The sequence below is a fragment of the Aegilops tauschii genome, chromosome 2 (assembly GCF_002575655.3).
Source record: "Aegilops tauschii subsp. strangulata cultivar AL8/78 chromosome 2, Aet v6.0, whole genome shotgun sequence".
NCBI classification, from domain to species: domain Eukaryota; kingdom Viridiplantae; phylum Streptophyta; class Magnoliopsida; order Poales; family Poaceae; genus Aegilops; species Aegilops tauschii.
In genome coordinates, this window is record NC_053036.3 from 355,410,454 (window position 1) to 355,427,034 (window position 16,581).

The window sequence follows — 16,581 nt, forward strand, 5'->3', positions numbered from 1 at the left end:
AAGGGTTACGTCGATGCGAACTTTGACACTAATCCGGATGGCTCTGAGTAGCAAACCGGATTCGTATAGTAGAGCAGTTATTTGAAATGGCTCCAAGTAGCGCGTGGTAGCATCCACAAGATGACATAGATATTCGTAAAGCACACACGGATTTGAAAGGTTCAGACCCGTTGACTAAATAACCTCTCTCACAAGCATAACATGATCAAACCAGAACTCATTGAGTGTTAATCACATAGAGATGTGAACTAGATTGTTGACTCTAGTAAACTCTTTGGATGTTGGACACATGGTGATGTGACCTGTGAGTGTTAATCACATGGTGATGTGGACTAGATTATTGACTCTAGTGCAAGTGGGAGACTGTTGGAAATATGCCCTAGAGGCAATAATAAATTGGTTATTATTATATTTCCTTGTTCACGATAATCGTTTATTATCCATGCTAGAATTGTATTGATAGGAAACTCAGATACATGTGTGGATACATAGACAACACCATGTCCCTAGTAAGCCTCTAGTTGATTAGCTCGTTGATCAATAGATGGTTACGGTTTCCTGATCATGGACATTGGATGTCATTGATAACGGGATCACATCATTAGGAGAATGATGTGATGGACAAGACCCAATCCTAAGCCTAGCACAAGATCGTGTAGTTCGTTTGCTAAGAGCTTTTCTAATGTCAAGTATCATTTCCTTAGACCATGAGGTTGTGCAACTCCCGGATACCGTAGGAATGCTTTGGGTGTACCAAACGTCACAACGTAACTGGGTGGCTATAAAGGTGCACTACAGGTATCTCCGAAAGTGTCTGTTGGGTTGGCACGAATCGAGACTGGGATTTGTCACTCCGTGTAAACGGAGAGGTATCTCTGGGCCCACTCGGTAGGACATCATCATAATGTGCACAATGTGACCAAGGAGTTGATCACGGGATGATGTGAGTTACAGAACGAGTAAAGAGACTTTCCGGTAACGAGATTGAACAAGGTATAGGGATACCGACGACCGAATCTCGGGCAAGTAACATACCGATAGACAAAGGGAATTGTATACGGGATTGATTGAATCCCCGACATCGTGGTTCATCCGATGAGATCATCGTGGAACATGTGGGAGCCAACATGGGTATCCAGATCCCGCTGTTGGTTATTGACCGGAGAACGTCTCGGTCATGTCTGCATGATTCCCGAACCCGTAGGGTCTACACACTTAAGGTTTGATGACGCTAGGGTTATAGGGAAAGCATGTACGTGGTTACCGAATGTTGTTCGGAGTCCCGGATGAGATCCCGGACGTCACGAGGAGCTCCGGAATGGTCCGGAGGTAAAGATTTATATATGGGAAGTCCTGTTTTGGTCACCGGAAAAGTTTCGGGTGATATCGGTAATGTACCGGGACCACCGGGAGGGTCCCGGGGGTCCACCAAGTGGGGCCACCAGCCCCAGAAGGCTGCGTGGGCCAAGTGTGGGAGGGGACCAGCCCCAGGTGGGCTGGTGCGCCCCCCCATCAAGGCCCAAGGCGCATGGGAGAGTGGGAGGGGGCAAACCCTAGGTCCAGATGGGCCTTAAGGCCCACCCTAGTGGCGCCCCCCTCTCCTCCCCTTGGCCGCACCCTAGATGGGTTTGGGGGCTGCCGCCACCCCTGGGGAGGGAACCCTAGGTGGGGGCGCAACCCTCCCTCTCCCCCTATATATAGTGGAGGCAAAGGGGCAGCCCAACGCACGAAGTTCTTCTTCTCTTGGCGCGGCCCTTCCCTCTTGCTCCTCCTCTCCTACGGTGCTTGGCGAAGCCCTGCAGGATTGCCACGCTCCTCCACCACCACCACGCCGTCGTGCTGCTGCTGGACGGAGTCTTCCCCAACCTCTCCCTCTCTCCTTGCTGGATCAAGGCGTGGGAGACGTCACCGGGCTGCACGTGTGTTGAACGCGGAGGCACCGTTCTTCGGTGCTTAGATCGGAATCAACCGCGATCTGAATCGCTACGAGTACGACTCCTTCATCCGCGTTCTTGCAACGCTTCCGCATCACGATCTACAATGGTATGTAGATGCACTCCCCTTCCCCTCGTTGCTAGATTACTCCATAGATTGATCTTGGTGATGCGTAGAAAATTTTGAATTTCTGCTACGTTCCCCAACAGACAACTCCTCGAACTTAACTAGGTTCCTTTGTTTCTCCTCCCCTAGTTATACCGACAGCTCTTGTAAGTTCCTTTTTTACATCCAACTTAATCCTCACCCACATGAACTGACCAATGGGCCCATTGGGTAGGGTGACCTGCACCTCTTGATCTTCCCCGATTCGTGATGCCAATTTTTCCAATGCAGTTTTGCTCTTCAACACACCATCCGACAGTTTGTGTATTTGGCACCAAGTCTCCAACTTATCAAGTTTTACCTTCTTCGGGTTTGAAAACCCATGGTACTCAGCTAGCAACAATGTCATGCCTCAGAAGTCCCACGGTCCCTGATGCATATCCTTGTTCCAGTCACCAAGACAATTGAATTGGATCGGGAAAAGATTTGCATTGATTCTCCTCCATACTACTATTTAGGTCGGGTTCCATGCCACTTTCATATCTGCAATCAGGGCAATTTGGCTAAACCTCTTTGTTGTTAGCAGCCGCACCAGGGATAGCCACTTCTTCTTGATCTCCTCCACATCTATTTCTTCCATCTCCTCATCCCGAAGATTCAACCTCTCTAGCAGTTTATCTGTCTCTTCGATGCTTAGAACGCTTGATCCACTGCCATCTCCCGTCTCCGCCATGGCGGCGCAAACAGTCAAACTCACAAACCCTAGAACCCGCGATCATGCTCACCAAAGAAGACGGGCAAAACTCGACGAGGCATGGGAGGCGATCAGGGGGAGGGGACAACTTCAGCTTTCTCGTCAGAATTAACCGTGATGGGGAGAAAATTGCGTTGGCGGCGCCACCCGAGGACTAGAGAACCCAGGTCGCCAGACCTAGGCTCTTGTTGTTTTGCCCTTACTGTTGTTGCTCTTTGTTTCCTTGGTCGCCAGACCTAGGTCGCATGTATTACATTGGTGCTAAAGTGTCACATGTTGGCGCTTCTTTTTTCTAGTGAGAGGATGCATGTGGTTGGTGTGTTTTTTAGGTTGATTGTTGCCGATTAATTTGAGAAATCATTGAGCCAACAAAAATCGTGAATCAAATCCGATATTGAATACCCTACCGGATTTTTTTTTCGAAAAAGGAGGATAAAGTGTTCTGATAATGTCAAGAGAGGCCGAGGTAGACTGAACTTGACATGGGAGGAGTCTGTAAGGAGAGATACGAAGGATTGGAGTATCACCAAAGAACTAGTCATGGACAGGAATGCTTGTAAGCTTGTTATCCATGTGCCAGAACCATGAGTTGGTTGCGAGATCATATGGGTTGCGATGATGGCAAGTCCAATACAAGGTTGAACTTCAGATTATCATCCCCGAAACCAAGCTTCAATCCACCATCTTCAGCAAGGACACAACATAGGGGCGCGTAGACATAGCTTGATCAGAGATCTTGTGTTTCCATCGAAGTGCATAAAGTCATCGTTCAAGCCGTATGTACCATCATCCTTATCTGGCCACCGACGGCTTGATAACTGGATACCTCTGGAGAAGACACCAGAAGACAGACGCCCCATGCCGCCTGCCTCCCGGCACTGTTGCACCACCTTCGATCCAACAGCAACAAGGTAGACATAAGACCTCCGCCAGAGCCACCGTGCAGCACATGTCGGTAGCAGGCATGACTTGACGTCCCCGCATGAATTAAGAGCTCCCAATTCAAAATGGAACACCTCGATTAATTGGGAGAGCTCAAACTTAAGAGCATAGTCTATTAAATAATATCTGTCCATGGCAACACAGGAGCAATTACCTAGTCAAAAGAAGAAGAAAAAGGCAGTGTATATGCTCTCAAAATGTCGTAATAGAGATTCTCAAAAAAAAAATGCCGTAATCGAATGTTTTCAAAAGAAAAAAAGAGCGATTGTATATGTACTATGTGGCAATGCAATTTCAAGTGCTCATATTGAATTATATGCTGACACTCTCATCCATGATATCCTACCGGTGAAGACTGACGCCGAGAGGATAAAGATGGGAATTTGAACGTAAGTAAAATGAGACATATCGTGGCGCGCGGTGTGGGCATCCGGACATGACGATAATTTTGCATCTTTGCGCGTACTCGCATTCACATGGTGGCGTTGAAAAGGCAGCAGGACTGGTGAAATGTGGGAGCTGAGCTGTTGGGTGAATTCACAAGTCAGAGCTGCGAAGTCGAAGCAAAATTGAAGGGGCTTGAAATTATTGTTAGTGGCGTAGTGCTGTCCCAGTAGCGCCCTACGTAGGTAGAGGGAGCTGTATCAGTTTCTTGAGATTGTTTCCCACACGTGTTTCTCCTAATTATTAGGCAGGCGCAAGGACAAGTGTAGACGAGCGGAGCCTCCTGCCATTTCTATTCTACTATCGGTGATCATGCATGCATTCAGGGGCGCGTGACGATAATCAGAGAAGGAAATGGAGTGATACGGGAATGATAAAAAAGGGGAACAAAACAGAACTAAAAGCACATCAAATGTGCGTGTGGGGTCGGGAGCATCATCGCGCGCACAAAGGATCGGCACGGGCGGGCAGCGCACGCAGCAAGTAGTTAGTGCTCCCCCCCCACCCCCCAAACACCCCCCCCCAACCCAACCCCCCAAACTGGCATTGTACGTACTGCGTGAGTTATTTACCCAAAACCACCACACTTGGGGCTAGGGTAACCATTTGGTACCACGTTGAAGGCCGAGCACAAAAAACCATCGAAAATGTGCCTAATGCGTAACGCGGAGCACTGATAGTCGGATAACCTCGCAAAAACAGTCAAACTGACTGGTTGGGCCCACCTGTAAGGCTGACGTGGAATGCCTATGTGGAAATTTTGCTGAGTTGGACCTAGGTCCCACCTGTCATCCATCCATTGTCTTCTTCCTCCCATCTCTTCAATCGGTCAAGCAGAGGACGGGAGCTCCGGTGGAGAGGTGCTCGTCGGCGGCAGCCTGGAGCGGTACAGGCCACCGCGCTCCCATAACTGAAAAAAGCAGGCCACTCTGGTTGTGGAGTGGTGCTCGTCCGCCTCACCCCCTTGGCCAGAAGAGGAATAGTATGGCAGGCGCGTGGCGGCGGCGCTCCGATCACTGAACGGTGACGGCGGTCGGTGTTGGTGGCGTGGAGCTCCGCGGCGGCGGCGGCGCTCAGGAGTGTGAGCGAGGAGGCAGGGTCGCGCGGCAGGGAGAGCGCGATGCGAGCGCGGAGCAAGCTCGCACGTCCTGCTGCCGGCGTTGCTCCCGCTTGCTGTGTCTCTGCCTCGTCCCTTCATTCCGTGCCGGCGGCGGCGGTCGGTGTTGGCGGCGTGGAGCTCTGCAGCAGCAGCGACGCTCGGGAGTGGAAGCAAGGAGGTGGGGCCGTGCGCTGAGCTCGGGCGAGATCCCGCCCTAGCCATGTGCGCGTCCACCGGAGGACGAGCAGCCACGCTTCCACGACGCGGCCAGCGGAAGCGAGCTGGTCTCCCGGAGGAGCTCGCCGGCTGCAGCCAGGAGTGGTGCTGGCCAGGCATTACCGCTGCACATGTCCTCTGTGGTGGCGGCGCCGGTGGTGTCTGTGTCCAATGCTCGTCCGCAACCTGTTCGGTCAAATGCCCACAGAGAAAAAGAGAGAGAAATAAAAAGAAAATGTGAAAAAAAAACACTTAAAGTCAATGACAGGTGGGACCTAGGTCCAATTCAGCAAAAATTCCACATAGGCAATCCACGTCAGCCTTACAGGTGGGCCCAACCAGTCAGTTTGACTGTTTTCGCGAGGTTATCCGACTATCAGTGCTCCGCGATACGCATTAGGCACATTTTCGGTGGTTTTTTGTGATCTGCCTTCAATATGGTACCAAGTGGTTACCCTAGCCCCAAGTGTGGTGGTTTTGGATAAATAATTCTACTGCGGTATGGAGTAGGCGGCCGCCCGCCCGCTGTCAAATACCTGTTCAAATCCTTCCTCGGCGCGAATCAACCTGTGGTTGAGATGGTTAGGTGGACAGTGGTATCCCCAACCCACCAGGGTTCAAATCCTGGTGCTCGCATTATTCCTGGATTTATTTCAGCATTTCTAGCGATGCGCTTTCAATGCGTTCATAGGGGTGAGTGTATGCGCGTATATATAAGCGTTTGTGTCTATACTGATGCTCAGATCCTTCCTCGGCCATGGCATGCCAAATCAGCCGGCTCGTAAGTGGGCCCCCACGTCCAGTCCAGTACTCCCGGAGCGCCATGCCATCCATCATCCATCCTACCACGCCACGCGCACGCGCTACACACGGCGGCACGATCGCTCCCCTCCCCTACTTCCTTCCTCCTGGCACGCGCACGCGGGAGCACTGGGACAGGACAACGCGTCCGTCCCTCCCGGAGCAACTTCCCCCGCCTCTCTCCCTCTCCTTCTTCCTCCCCTGCCTTCCAATGCTCAGTACAAAATCTCGACTACTTGCCTTTGTCTTTCGCGCGCGACGTCAGAAACTGCCTCCGCAGGAGGGAAGGGAGGAGGGGGTGTTGTGCCGTGGTCGATACTCTGAAGATTGATTCCGGTCCGCCGGCAACATGAGGTTCAGGATCCGGAAGAAGCCTGCGTCCGCGCCGCCGGACGCTTCTTCCACGGCCGCCGTGCCGGCCACTGCGGGCGGCGGCGGCCGGGCGACGATCGTCGCTAGCCCAGATCGCTACGGCACAGAGAATGGTACGTAGGTCATCTTCTGCGGAAACCGTTACTTTCTTCATTTCCGTTATCGATTCCTTCCTCTTCCTGCCTTAAACGGGGAGGGGTAACAATTCGATTCAAGGATTGATTCTTCTTCCTAGTGCTTCCCTTTTCTGTTTATAACTAATCAATCTTGGACCGACCACGAAGATTTTTGTGGGACGGCTGGTTGCTCCCACGAAATTAACTAAGTTATCCTGCCACTCTCAGGGATTGGTTGGGTTGAGAATCAGAATTGAATTATGCTAACTGTATAGTCGGTTCTTGTCTCGTTCGGCGTTCGATTAGGATGATCAGGAAGATCAATGCAATCAGTACCTCCCATCAGATTTATTCATTCCTGCACCTGCTAGGTGCACCTACCATGCCATGTGGTAGCTAGGCAACATACCTCTGAATGCGATTGTGATGGGTCGCACTCACACAGTATCGGAGCTAATGGCTTTCGGACGGACGAGTCCTGTCCTGCTGCCATGTTCATCTCATGTCCTACTCTTTTGCTCCATCAGGTACTATGCTACGTAATGTTGGTTCAATTGGACAGATGATCCTATTTTTATTTTCCCTCGCTGCAAATTTCCTCTTAGGGCCAGTGTGTGCCTTGTATATCGAAAGAAGACTTCAAGCTGGCTTCTTGTATAACATAACATCAAACTGATGTTACTTACCATCAATAGGCAACGCATGATATGGTCAAAGAAAGTTTCAACAGGAAGTCAAATAGAAGCTCCACAATCACAACTTTTCTCCATAAAAAATATTGTGAAGTTGATCATCAGGGCACTTTTTTTTTCTATCTGAATACGAATAAAGCTTGCGCCTTTCACTTTTTCTGGCCAAACGTCCTAATCTGAAAATGGCTAATTATTTGTCTTGTTAAATATCATCGATCAGTGTTATTGCCTATAGGCCACAAACAGTGGTTTCTCGTGGTTTTATTTCGCGCTTCTTGTTCTTCCATGCCTCATCGTTAACTGAAGTTACAGTTAAAAGACGCGACTACTACTGTATTTCCTCTATAAAGAAATATAAGAGCGTTTACATCACAAAAGTAGTGATCTAAACACTCTTATATTTCTTTACGGAGGGAGTAGTAGTTTGCTTCTACTGAAATGCTCCTTTGCTCTAGTAGTTTAATTGAATTAATGACAATTGGAAAAAGAAACTTGAGAAGATAATATTTTCAGTCCTAGGATCATAACATCAACCATTGATCCATTTGTTAGGAATGGGCAACTGAGCTTTACTGAGGGCCAAATGCCATTACATATACATGTGTGGTAAAGTGCAGGAAACCCCTTATACAATGGGGATATACCGAAAAGAGACTATACAAATCTAACACCCCCCTCAAACTCATGGTGGATCAACAACACTGAGTTTGGAGAGGAAAAAGGCATGTTGCGCTCGAGTCTGTGCCTTCGTGAAGAAGTCAGCCAACTGTAACTCAGAGGGCACATGGTGAAGAGCGAGAGTCTGATCCTGCACAGCAGCACGCACAAAGTGGGCATCCACACCGATGTGCTTGGTGAGCTCATGCTTCACCGGGTCGCGCGCAATACTGATAGCATCAGTACTGTCTGACAGTAAGGGAGTCGAGGTAGCAGCAGACACACCAAAGTCTTCAAGCAACCACCGTAACCAGATCACCTCAGCCGTCAGCATAGCCATGGCTCGCAACTCGGCCTCTGTACTCGAGCGAGAAACTGCAGTCTGTTTCTTTGTCTTCCAGGCAATAAGAGAGCCACCAAGAAAGACACAGTAAGCAGACAGCGATCGTCGATCAAAGGGATCACTAGCCCAGGTAGCATCAGAGTAAGCCTGGAGCTCAAGAGAACTGGAGCGGGGAAGGAAAAGGCGCTGAGAGATCGTGCCACGAAGATATCGTAGAACACGGAGGAGGTGACTATAGTGGACAGAGGTGGGGGCTGAGACAAACTGACTCAGGATGTGAACAGGATAGGAGATGTCAGGACGCGTAACAGCAAGATAGACAAGGCTACCAACGAGGTGACGATAGGGAGTGGGATTAGGAAGAGGGTCACCATCAGAGGCACGAAGCTGAACGTTGAGCTCCATAGGAGTCACAACAGTGCGGTCATCACTGAGAGCAGCTCGAGCAAGAAGATCCTGAATATATTTCTCTTGAGAGATGTAGAAGCCATCAGAGGTCGAGGAGATCTCAATCCCAAGAAAATAGCGAAGAGGACCAAGGTCAGTCATGAGGAGCTGGTCGTGAAGGCGGGCCTTAACAAAGGCGATGTAGTCAGAGTCGTCACCAGTGATGATCATGTCATCAACATAAAGAAGGAGAAGAGTCCGACCACGAGGAGACGTGTGAACAAACAGCGCGGGATCATGATCACTGGGCAAGAAACCAACGGCAGTCACCACAGAGGCGAAGCGCTCAAACCAGGCGCGAGGGGCCTGTTTAAGACCATAGAGGGAGCGGCGAAGTCGACAGACCATACCGTCAGGAGCATAGTACCCCGGCGGTGGCTGCATGTAAACCTCCTCACGCAACTCGCCATTGAGAAAGGCGTTCTGGACATCAAGTTGAGAGATAGACCACTCACGAACAAAAGCCACAGCAAGAAGAGTGCGGACAGTGGTCATGTGAGCCACAGGAGCGAATGTCTCATCATAATCGCGTCCCTGCTCCTGCTGGAAACCACGGGCCGCAAGACGAGCTTTGTAGCGCTCAATAGAACCATCAGAGCGAGTCTTAATCTTGTAGACCCACTTGCAGGTGATGGGACGAACACCGGAAGGAAGGGAAACCAGATCCCATGTGCCAAAGCGCTCAAGGGCAGCAAGCTCTTCGGCCATCGCAAGTTGCCATTCAGGCTGAGTCATGGCAGTCCGATAGGAAGTGGGTTCAGCAATAACAGAGAGACCGTACCGATCAGGAGAGTAGCGATCAGGCGGTGGGCGAGGCCGAGCACGGAGGTTATGAACCGGGGGAGGCGTGAAAGGAGGTGCGCACCAGAGGTGGAAGGCGCATCAGGGGAAACATCCTCAGAACGAAGGCGACGCGTATAGTGAAGAGGAAATGGTGAGAGAGGGCGACGGACTGGAGATGATGGTGGAGAGTTGGAGGAGGAGGATGGGGTAGATGGTGTCGGTGGTGAAGGAGAAGGAAGGAGAGGTGCAGGCGGAGGAGGAAAAACATGAGGAGGCACATAGCAGGGTATATCAGGGAGAAGAAGAAAAGAAAGATCGTCCACAGGGAAGCTCGAGGTAGAAGGACGTGGATAGTAAGAGCGAGACTCGTCAAAGGTCACATCACGCGAGATGCGCAAACGACGACCAACAGGATCCCAGCAGCGATAGCCCTTGTGCTCGTCACTGTAGCCAAGAAAAACACACTCAACCGACTGAGCAGTCAGTTTGGTGCGTTCTCGCGAGGCAAGAAGGACATAGCACACACATCCAAACATAGGAAGAGCTGAGTAGTTAGGAGAGCGACCAGTGAGACACCCCATAGGAATACCACCCTGCAGAGCAGTCGATGGCTGTATGTTGATGAGATAGGTGGATGCAGAAACAGCCTCAGCCCAAAAATGGGGTGGGAGAGAAGCGGCAATCATCAGAGCACGAGCCGTCTCAAGTAGATGACGATGCTTACGTTCGGCAACGCCATTCTGAGCATGTGCACCAGGACATGAGAACTGGGCAAGAGTACCCTGTTCCGCAAGAAAACTACGCAACAGCTTGGAGATAAACTCACCAGCGGAGTCAGCACGGAAAGTACGAATGGGCGTGGAAAACTGGGTGTGAACCATGGTAGCAAAACGTTTGTATATAGAGAGAACCTCGCTACGAGATTTCATAAAATAGAGCCAAGTGTAGCGAGAGAAATCATCAATAAACAAGATATAGTAGCGGTGACCACCTTTCGAATCAAAGGGAGCAGGACCCCATACATCAGAATGAACTAAGTCAAACGGACGCTGAGATACCGACTCACTGGTAGGATAAGGTAACTGGGTCTGTTTGCCAAGTCTGCAGCCATTACAATCTAAAGAAACATCTCCAGATACAGACCCTAAGAGGCCCTGACGAACTAAAGAAGACAAGCGAGAGCCACATATGTGACCAAGGCGATGATGCCACTGCTGGAAGGACGCAGACGAAGAGGCAGCAAGAGCATGGGAGATGGGTGAAGTGGTGGCAGCGGAAGGAACACAAAGCCAGTCAACCTCCCAAAGGCCCTTTGACTCACGGCACCGAGGGCCAGCACCAACCAAAGCCTTGGTGCGACGATCCTGAATGGAGCAAGAGTCGGTATCAAGAATGACACGACAACCAGAATCAGTAAGTTGGGCAGCGGAAAAAAGATTCATGGTGAGGCGAGGAACATGTGAGACACTAGGAAAAAAGATGGAGTGGAAAGAAGACCACGGCTAGCAACAGGAAGAGGTGTGCCATCAGCGGTAAGAACATTGACAGGCGAATCAAGAGGTCGGAGAGAAGACAACACGGAAGAATCAGAAGACATATGAAAAGAGGCTCCAGAATCCAGAACCCACGAAGATGTACCTGACTGTGTAGATGCCTGCGGTGGTGGAGCAGTGGCTGCAGTCACAGCAGCAGCGGAACCGGTCGACGAAGAGCCTGAGGAAGCTAAGAGACGCTTGAGCCGCATAATGTCCTGGTCAATGAGTGACGTGGTCGAGGAAGATCCAGGAGTCCCACCGGAAGAGGAGCGCCTCTGGTCTCGCTTCTTTTCACGACAATCAGACTCTGGGTGACCTGGCCGAGAGCAGTAGCCACAGAAGGTGTCACGGCGCGACCGGCCCCTCTCAGCATAAGAAGGACGACCCACCCCCCTGAAGGAGTAGGCAGGAGTGGCGGAGCGGTGAGGCGAGCAGGTGGCATAGGATCTCGGGCGGCCAACACTGATGGAACCACAAGTAACCCAGCAGAGCGTAGGCGGGTCTCTTCAGCACGAAGCTCAGCAAGTACCTCCGAGATAGGAACACGACCACGAGCGAGCGGGTGAGCACGGCGAGGCTTGAACTCAGAGCAAAGACGAGATAAGAACTCGTGAACCCACTGAAACTCCAAATCGGACCGTGTAGTCTGACAGCAACGGCAAGTCCCACAAACGACGGTTCGAAGAGAGTCAAGCTGACGCCAGATGGCAGAGCACTGTGAATAGAACTCATCAACAGAGGAATCACCTTGCTAGAGTGCATGCTCCTGACGCACCACAGATAGGTAGAGAGCATCACCAGAGGGCTGATAGCGCTGACAGAGATAAGACCACATCGCTGCAACTGTGCCAAGTCCCATGAACTCCGAGGCGAACTGAGGAAGGACACTCGCAGTAAGAACAGCAGCAGCACGAGCATCATCATTGCACCACTGAGTGTAAGCAGACAGATCATCACGATAGGCAGAAAGGGCATCCGAATAGGCTGACATCTGCTGACCATAGGCATCAACTGCAGTATCATCGAGAGCCTTGGCGGCATCGCGATCAGCCTGAGAAGTATCAGCAGCAAGAACCGGCGGTGCTGGCGGGGTAGGAGCCACAGGAGCAACAGGGCAAGGCGGACTGGGGACCTCGCTAGAGAGAACACCCCATAGAAGGAGACCGCGCATGTGGATACGCATAAACCCCGCAAACTCGGCATAGTTGGTGCCATCGAAGATCACCGAGCACCGAGGAACGGCGACATAGCCCGAAGAAGACATGAGGACTCTTGTTTTTTTTTGGTTTTTTTGGTCAACTGCTACAGTAGACTGCTACAGGAGACCCCGATCCAGATCGGGATCGGGCTTGCGCTGGCTCGATCCAGCCCCGATGGGGAAGCAGGGGGGAAGGGCCGGCCCGGGCACCACCGGCTGCAGCAGGAGGCGGCCAGGGGCGGCAAGGTGCGGAGAGGTCGCGGCCGGGCGCGGGGCGGCGCGGGGAGGTGGCTGCCGGGTGCGGGGAGGCGCAGGGAGGTGGCTGCCGGGCGCGGGGAGGCGCGGGTGGTGGCGGGGAGGTAGCCGGTGCCGGCAACGAGGCAGAGGGAGGCCGGCGACGGGGGAGCGAGGCCGGCGACGGGGAAGCGAGGCACGGAGCTGCGAGCGTGTGGGAGCGGGAGAGGAACCTAAGCATCTGATACCATGTTAGGAATGGGCAACTGAGCTTTACTGAGGGCCAAAGGCCATTACATATACATGTGTGGTAAAATGCAGAAAACCCTTTATACAATGGGGATATACCGAAAAGAGACTGTACACATCTAACACCGTTCACTACTGATTGTTACGCCAGGAGGAAGCAGAGATGAGTCGTTCTTCGAGGCAAGGCCGTGGTTAGACTCGGACAGTGAAGATGATTTCCAAAGCGTGAGAGGAGGTAAAACATCATATTTTCTTGTTTTTTTCTAATGTATGCTATGATTGGTGTCAACTTCTCACATCCTAACATCTCTATTCATCCGGATCCTCAAGACTTCACTCCTTCAAGAGGTAGCACACCAGATCACCAGATGCAAACATCATTCGCTGCGCGGATATCTGCAGACATTCCTTCGCTGACAGAGAAGAAGCAGAGGCTCCTTGAGCTGCTTCAGGAAAAGCAGCAGTACGATGACGAGCATGATGCCACTACCGATGCCGGTAGCGAGACTGGGAACAGCATTCATGCTGAAGAACATCTGAATCCTTCTGGGAAAGTAGAGAAAGCAAAGAAGCCAGCCAAGCCAGGTTGCTTCGCTTGCTCTGCTTGGAAGCTTAGCTTCAAGTGCTGCCGGAAGAAGAAGAAAGAGCAGAAGGATTTGTGAGTTAGTTCTCAGGTGTTGGATTTTGACTTCTTGAAAAATATTATCGCAAGAGAGCGGGTACATGTATATACCTTTTTTGGGGGTGAATGAAATACCGCAACTAGAAGAAGTATGAGGAGTGTGGAGTGGCCTGTTCAATAGTGGCATGAATAGTGAAACAATTATGCAGGGTAAAATATATTGCATACATGATTACTTCTTCCTGTTTTGTCATTAGTGATTTCGTCGGATCTGAATAATTCTTCTGGACCATCAACTTAGAATTTGTCAAGCAATGTTTATGGACCCCTCTTTTCTCCATGATTTCTCAGGCCAGGTCACGTAATGCCCTTCTGATTTGTGGGCTAATTAGGTGGCATAATGTTGAAACAAACTTGGGACTGCACTCAAGTCCTTTCAACGAGTTTATGTGGCAGGTAATGTGTGTTCTCTAAAGTTTTGACAACAGCTTTGATGGCCTTGACCTTTCAAACAAACTAGAATTACGAAAAAACTTCTGCATTATAATTCCAGCGGCGCTGACAATCAGTAATATTTCTGCGTAGATATCAGTACGCTAAGAGATCAGTATATCTCTGGGTATTTTGGCCAAACCAAAAAGGGTTAAGCACATGCATAATTTGCCTGGATTTTAAGTTTTAATCAGGCAGAAGCACATGATTGTGTCTTGCAATAGACGGACGGTCAGTACAATCATTTCAGCAGACAGAGTACCGCTCCATCATGGGATTTTGTGATTCTTATGGAAATTTCTGAAAATCCCACTCCTCTCTATTTCTCCGAAATCACTAGTTTTTTTCGAGAGGAGAAAATATGTACAAGAGTTTTACAATTGCGCTAGTTGGGTTGGGAGTCACAAGCCGACTCCAACCAAGCCTCCACTCCACTCCTCACGCTACTCTACTACTCAGATATAGGTTGTCCTCCAAATGCTCCTGCCGCTGCCCAAGTCCTCAAATCGTCGAAGATTGTGTCCACATTCTCCCATTCGTTCTTAATTTGGCTCGATCCGAACACTCTCGCGTTCCTCTGTTTCCATAGTGTCCAGCAGATGAGCATCACGAACGTGTCAAATCCTTTCAGAGTTTGCTTATGTATGCGTTTCCTAGCTTCCGTCCACCATTGCACCAACCGAGAGTCATATGTTGGGCATAGCTCCATCCTCAAACCCATCCTGGCAATGCAATTGTACCACACTTGCCGCGAGAACACACATTGCTGCAAGATGTGGTCGACCGTGTCTTCCTCCTGGTCACAGAAGTAGCACTTTGACGTTTGGTCTTGCAAACCATGTCTAGCCCTTCTATCCGACGTCCACAGCCGATATTGCACTGCTAGCCACATGAAAATTTTACACGCAAGTGGTGCCCAACATTTTCAGATTGCTCAGAAGGAGTGGAATCTAACTCCTCCCTCATCAGCATCTTGTATGCTGATGATGTTGTGTAGACTAAACCGAAATCACTAGTTGAGGAGTACTCGTTACAAAGATCACTCCCACCTTCCAAGGTTGCGACAAGTGGCGCGCTGCATGTGCGTCACTTGTCGCATCCTGGAAGTTTTCCTTTTTTCGTAGATCCGTTTATTCAAAACGTTTTATCTCTTAAACCGTGCGTCTAAATCTTAAACCGTTTTCACTGTTGGATTCCTCGCGTCGAGATCTTCAAAATTAGATCCCATGTTGATAGGTTTTGACGAACTTTTTTTTCATGAAAAAAACCGGACGAAAAAACCGACCCGGGAGAAGGGCTTTTCCCTTTCCGAAAGAGGCACGCCTGTGCCTCTCGCGAAAGCATGCCCATGCCTCTTGCGAAAGCACAACCGTGCCTCTCACGGAAGAAAAAATAGAAAACGTGTTTTTTTTGTTTCCGAGAGGCACGGCCGTGACTCTCGCGAAAGCACAACCGTGACTCTCGCGGAAGCAAAACCGTGCCTCTCGCGGAAGGAAAAAGATATATAAAATGTGTTTTTTTGGTTTCCGAGAGGCACGACCATGACTCTCGCGAAAGCTCAACGGTGCCTCTCGCGGAAGCAAAACCGTGCCTCTCGCGGAAGAAAAAAACAGAGAACGCGTTTTTTTCTTTTTCCGAAAGGCACGGCCGTGACTCTCGCGAAAGCACAACCGTGCCTCTCGCGAAAGCAAAAACCGTGCCTCTCGCAAAAGGAAAAAAAAACAGAAAACACGTTTTTGTTTTCGTTTCCGAAAGGCACGGCCGTGACACTCGCGAAAGCACAACTGTGCCTCTCGTGGAAGCAAAACAGTGCCTCTCGCGGAAGGAAAAAAAACAGAAAACGCGTTTTTTTTCGTTTCCGAAAGGCACGGCCGTGACTCTCACGAAAAGCACAACCGTGCCTTTCGCGGAAGCAAAACCGTGACTCTCGTGAAAGAAAAAAAAAAAAAACGCGTTTTTCCGCGCAAATTTTTTTGAAATGTTTTTTGACCCAAAAGGTAAGGAAGACCGGTAAAAAACAGAGACATCGAAAAAACCCGGAAAAACCCCGTTTAAAAAGCCAAAACGCGTGCGAAAAAATAAAATAAAAAACAAAATCCGGAGGGAGCGCCCAGAGCGCGACACGTGGTGAATGGCTGAGAGCGCGCCAAGTGGCGCTGATCGTTGCGAGGCTCCCGAAGGAGCGCTCGTTAATTAGTTGCTCCCCTATTTCTCAACATAGCTATATGTAGACACATATGGGCCTGATGGGCCATATCTAACTCACTCACACGCACACAAACATTCAATACTCCCCCTCAAGATGGGTGATAGATATTTATCAACCTCATCTTGTTGCATGCTGACTTGAACCTTTTTTTATGAAACAAAACCACGTTATTAATTCGAAATAACAGTGATTGTCTATTAGGAGAGATACAATTTCGCTCATGGGCTCCTCAAACCAATCATTGGTTTAGAAACTTTGCCAATCTAGCAAGCTCAAGACCAACATTATTAGCACCCCTTTTTTTGCAGGGTAACCTTATTAGCATCCCCGTTACAA

The 16,581-nt window shown here is 50.1% G+C and overlaps 1 protein-coding gene across 1 annotated transcript; it reads left to right on the forward strand.

Annotated features, from left to right (window-relative positions):
* The first annotated feature begins 6,362 nt into the window (after positions 1-6,362).
* Positions 6,363-13,840, forward strand: LOC109745636 (uncharacterized). The gene is made up of 3 exons (XM_020304749.4): positions 6,363-6,781; positions 13,074-13,157; positions 13,253-13,840. The coding sequence occupies exons 1-3, from the start codon at positions 6,646-6,648 to the stop codon at positions 13,582-13,584; spliced, it is 552 nt and encodes a 183-aa protein (XP_020160338.1). The 5' UTR covers positions 6,363-6,645; the 3' UTR covers positions 13,585-13,840.
* The last annotated feature ends 2,741 nt before the right edge of the window (positions 13,841-16,581 follow it).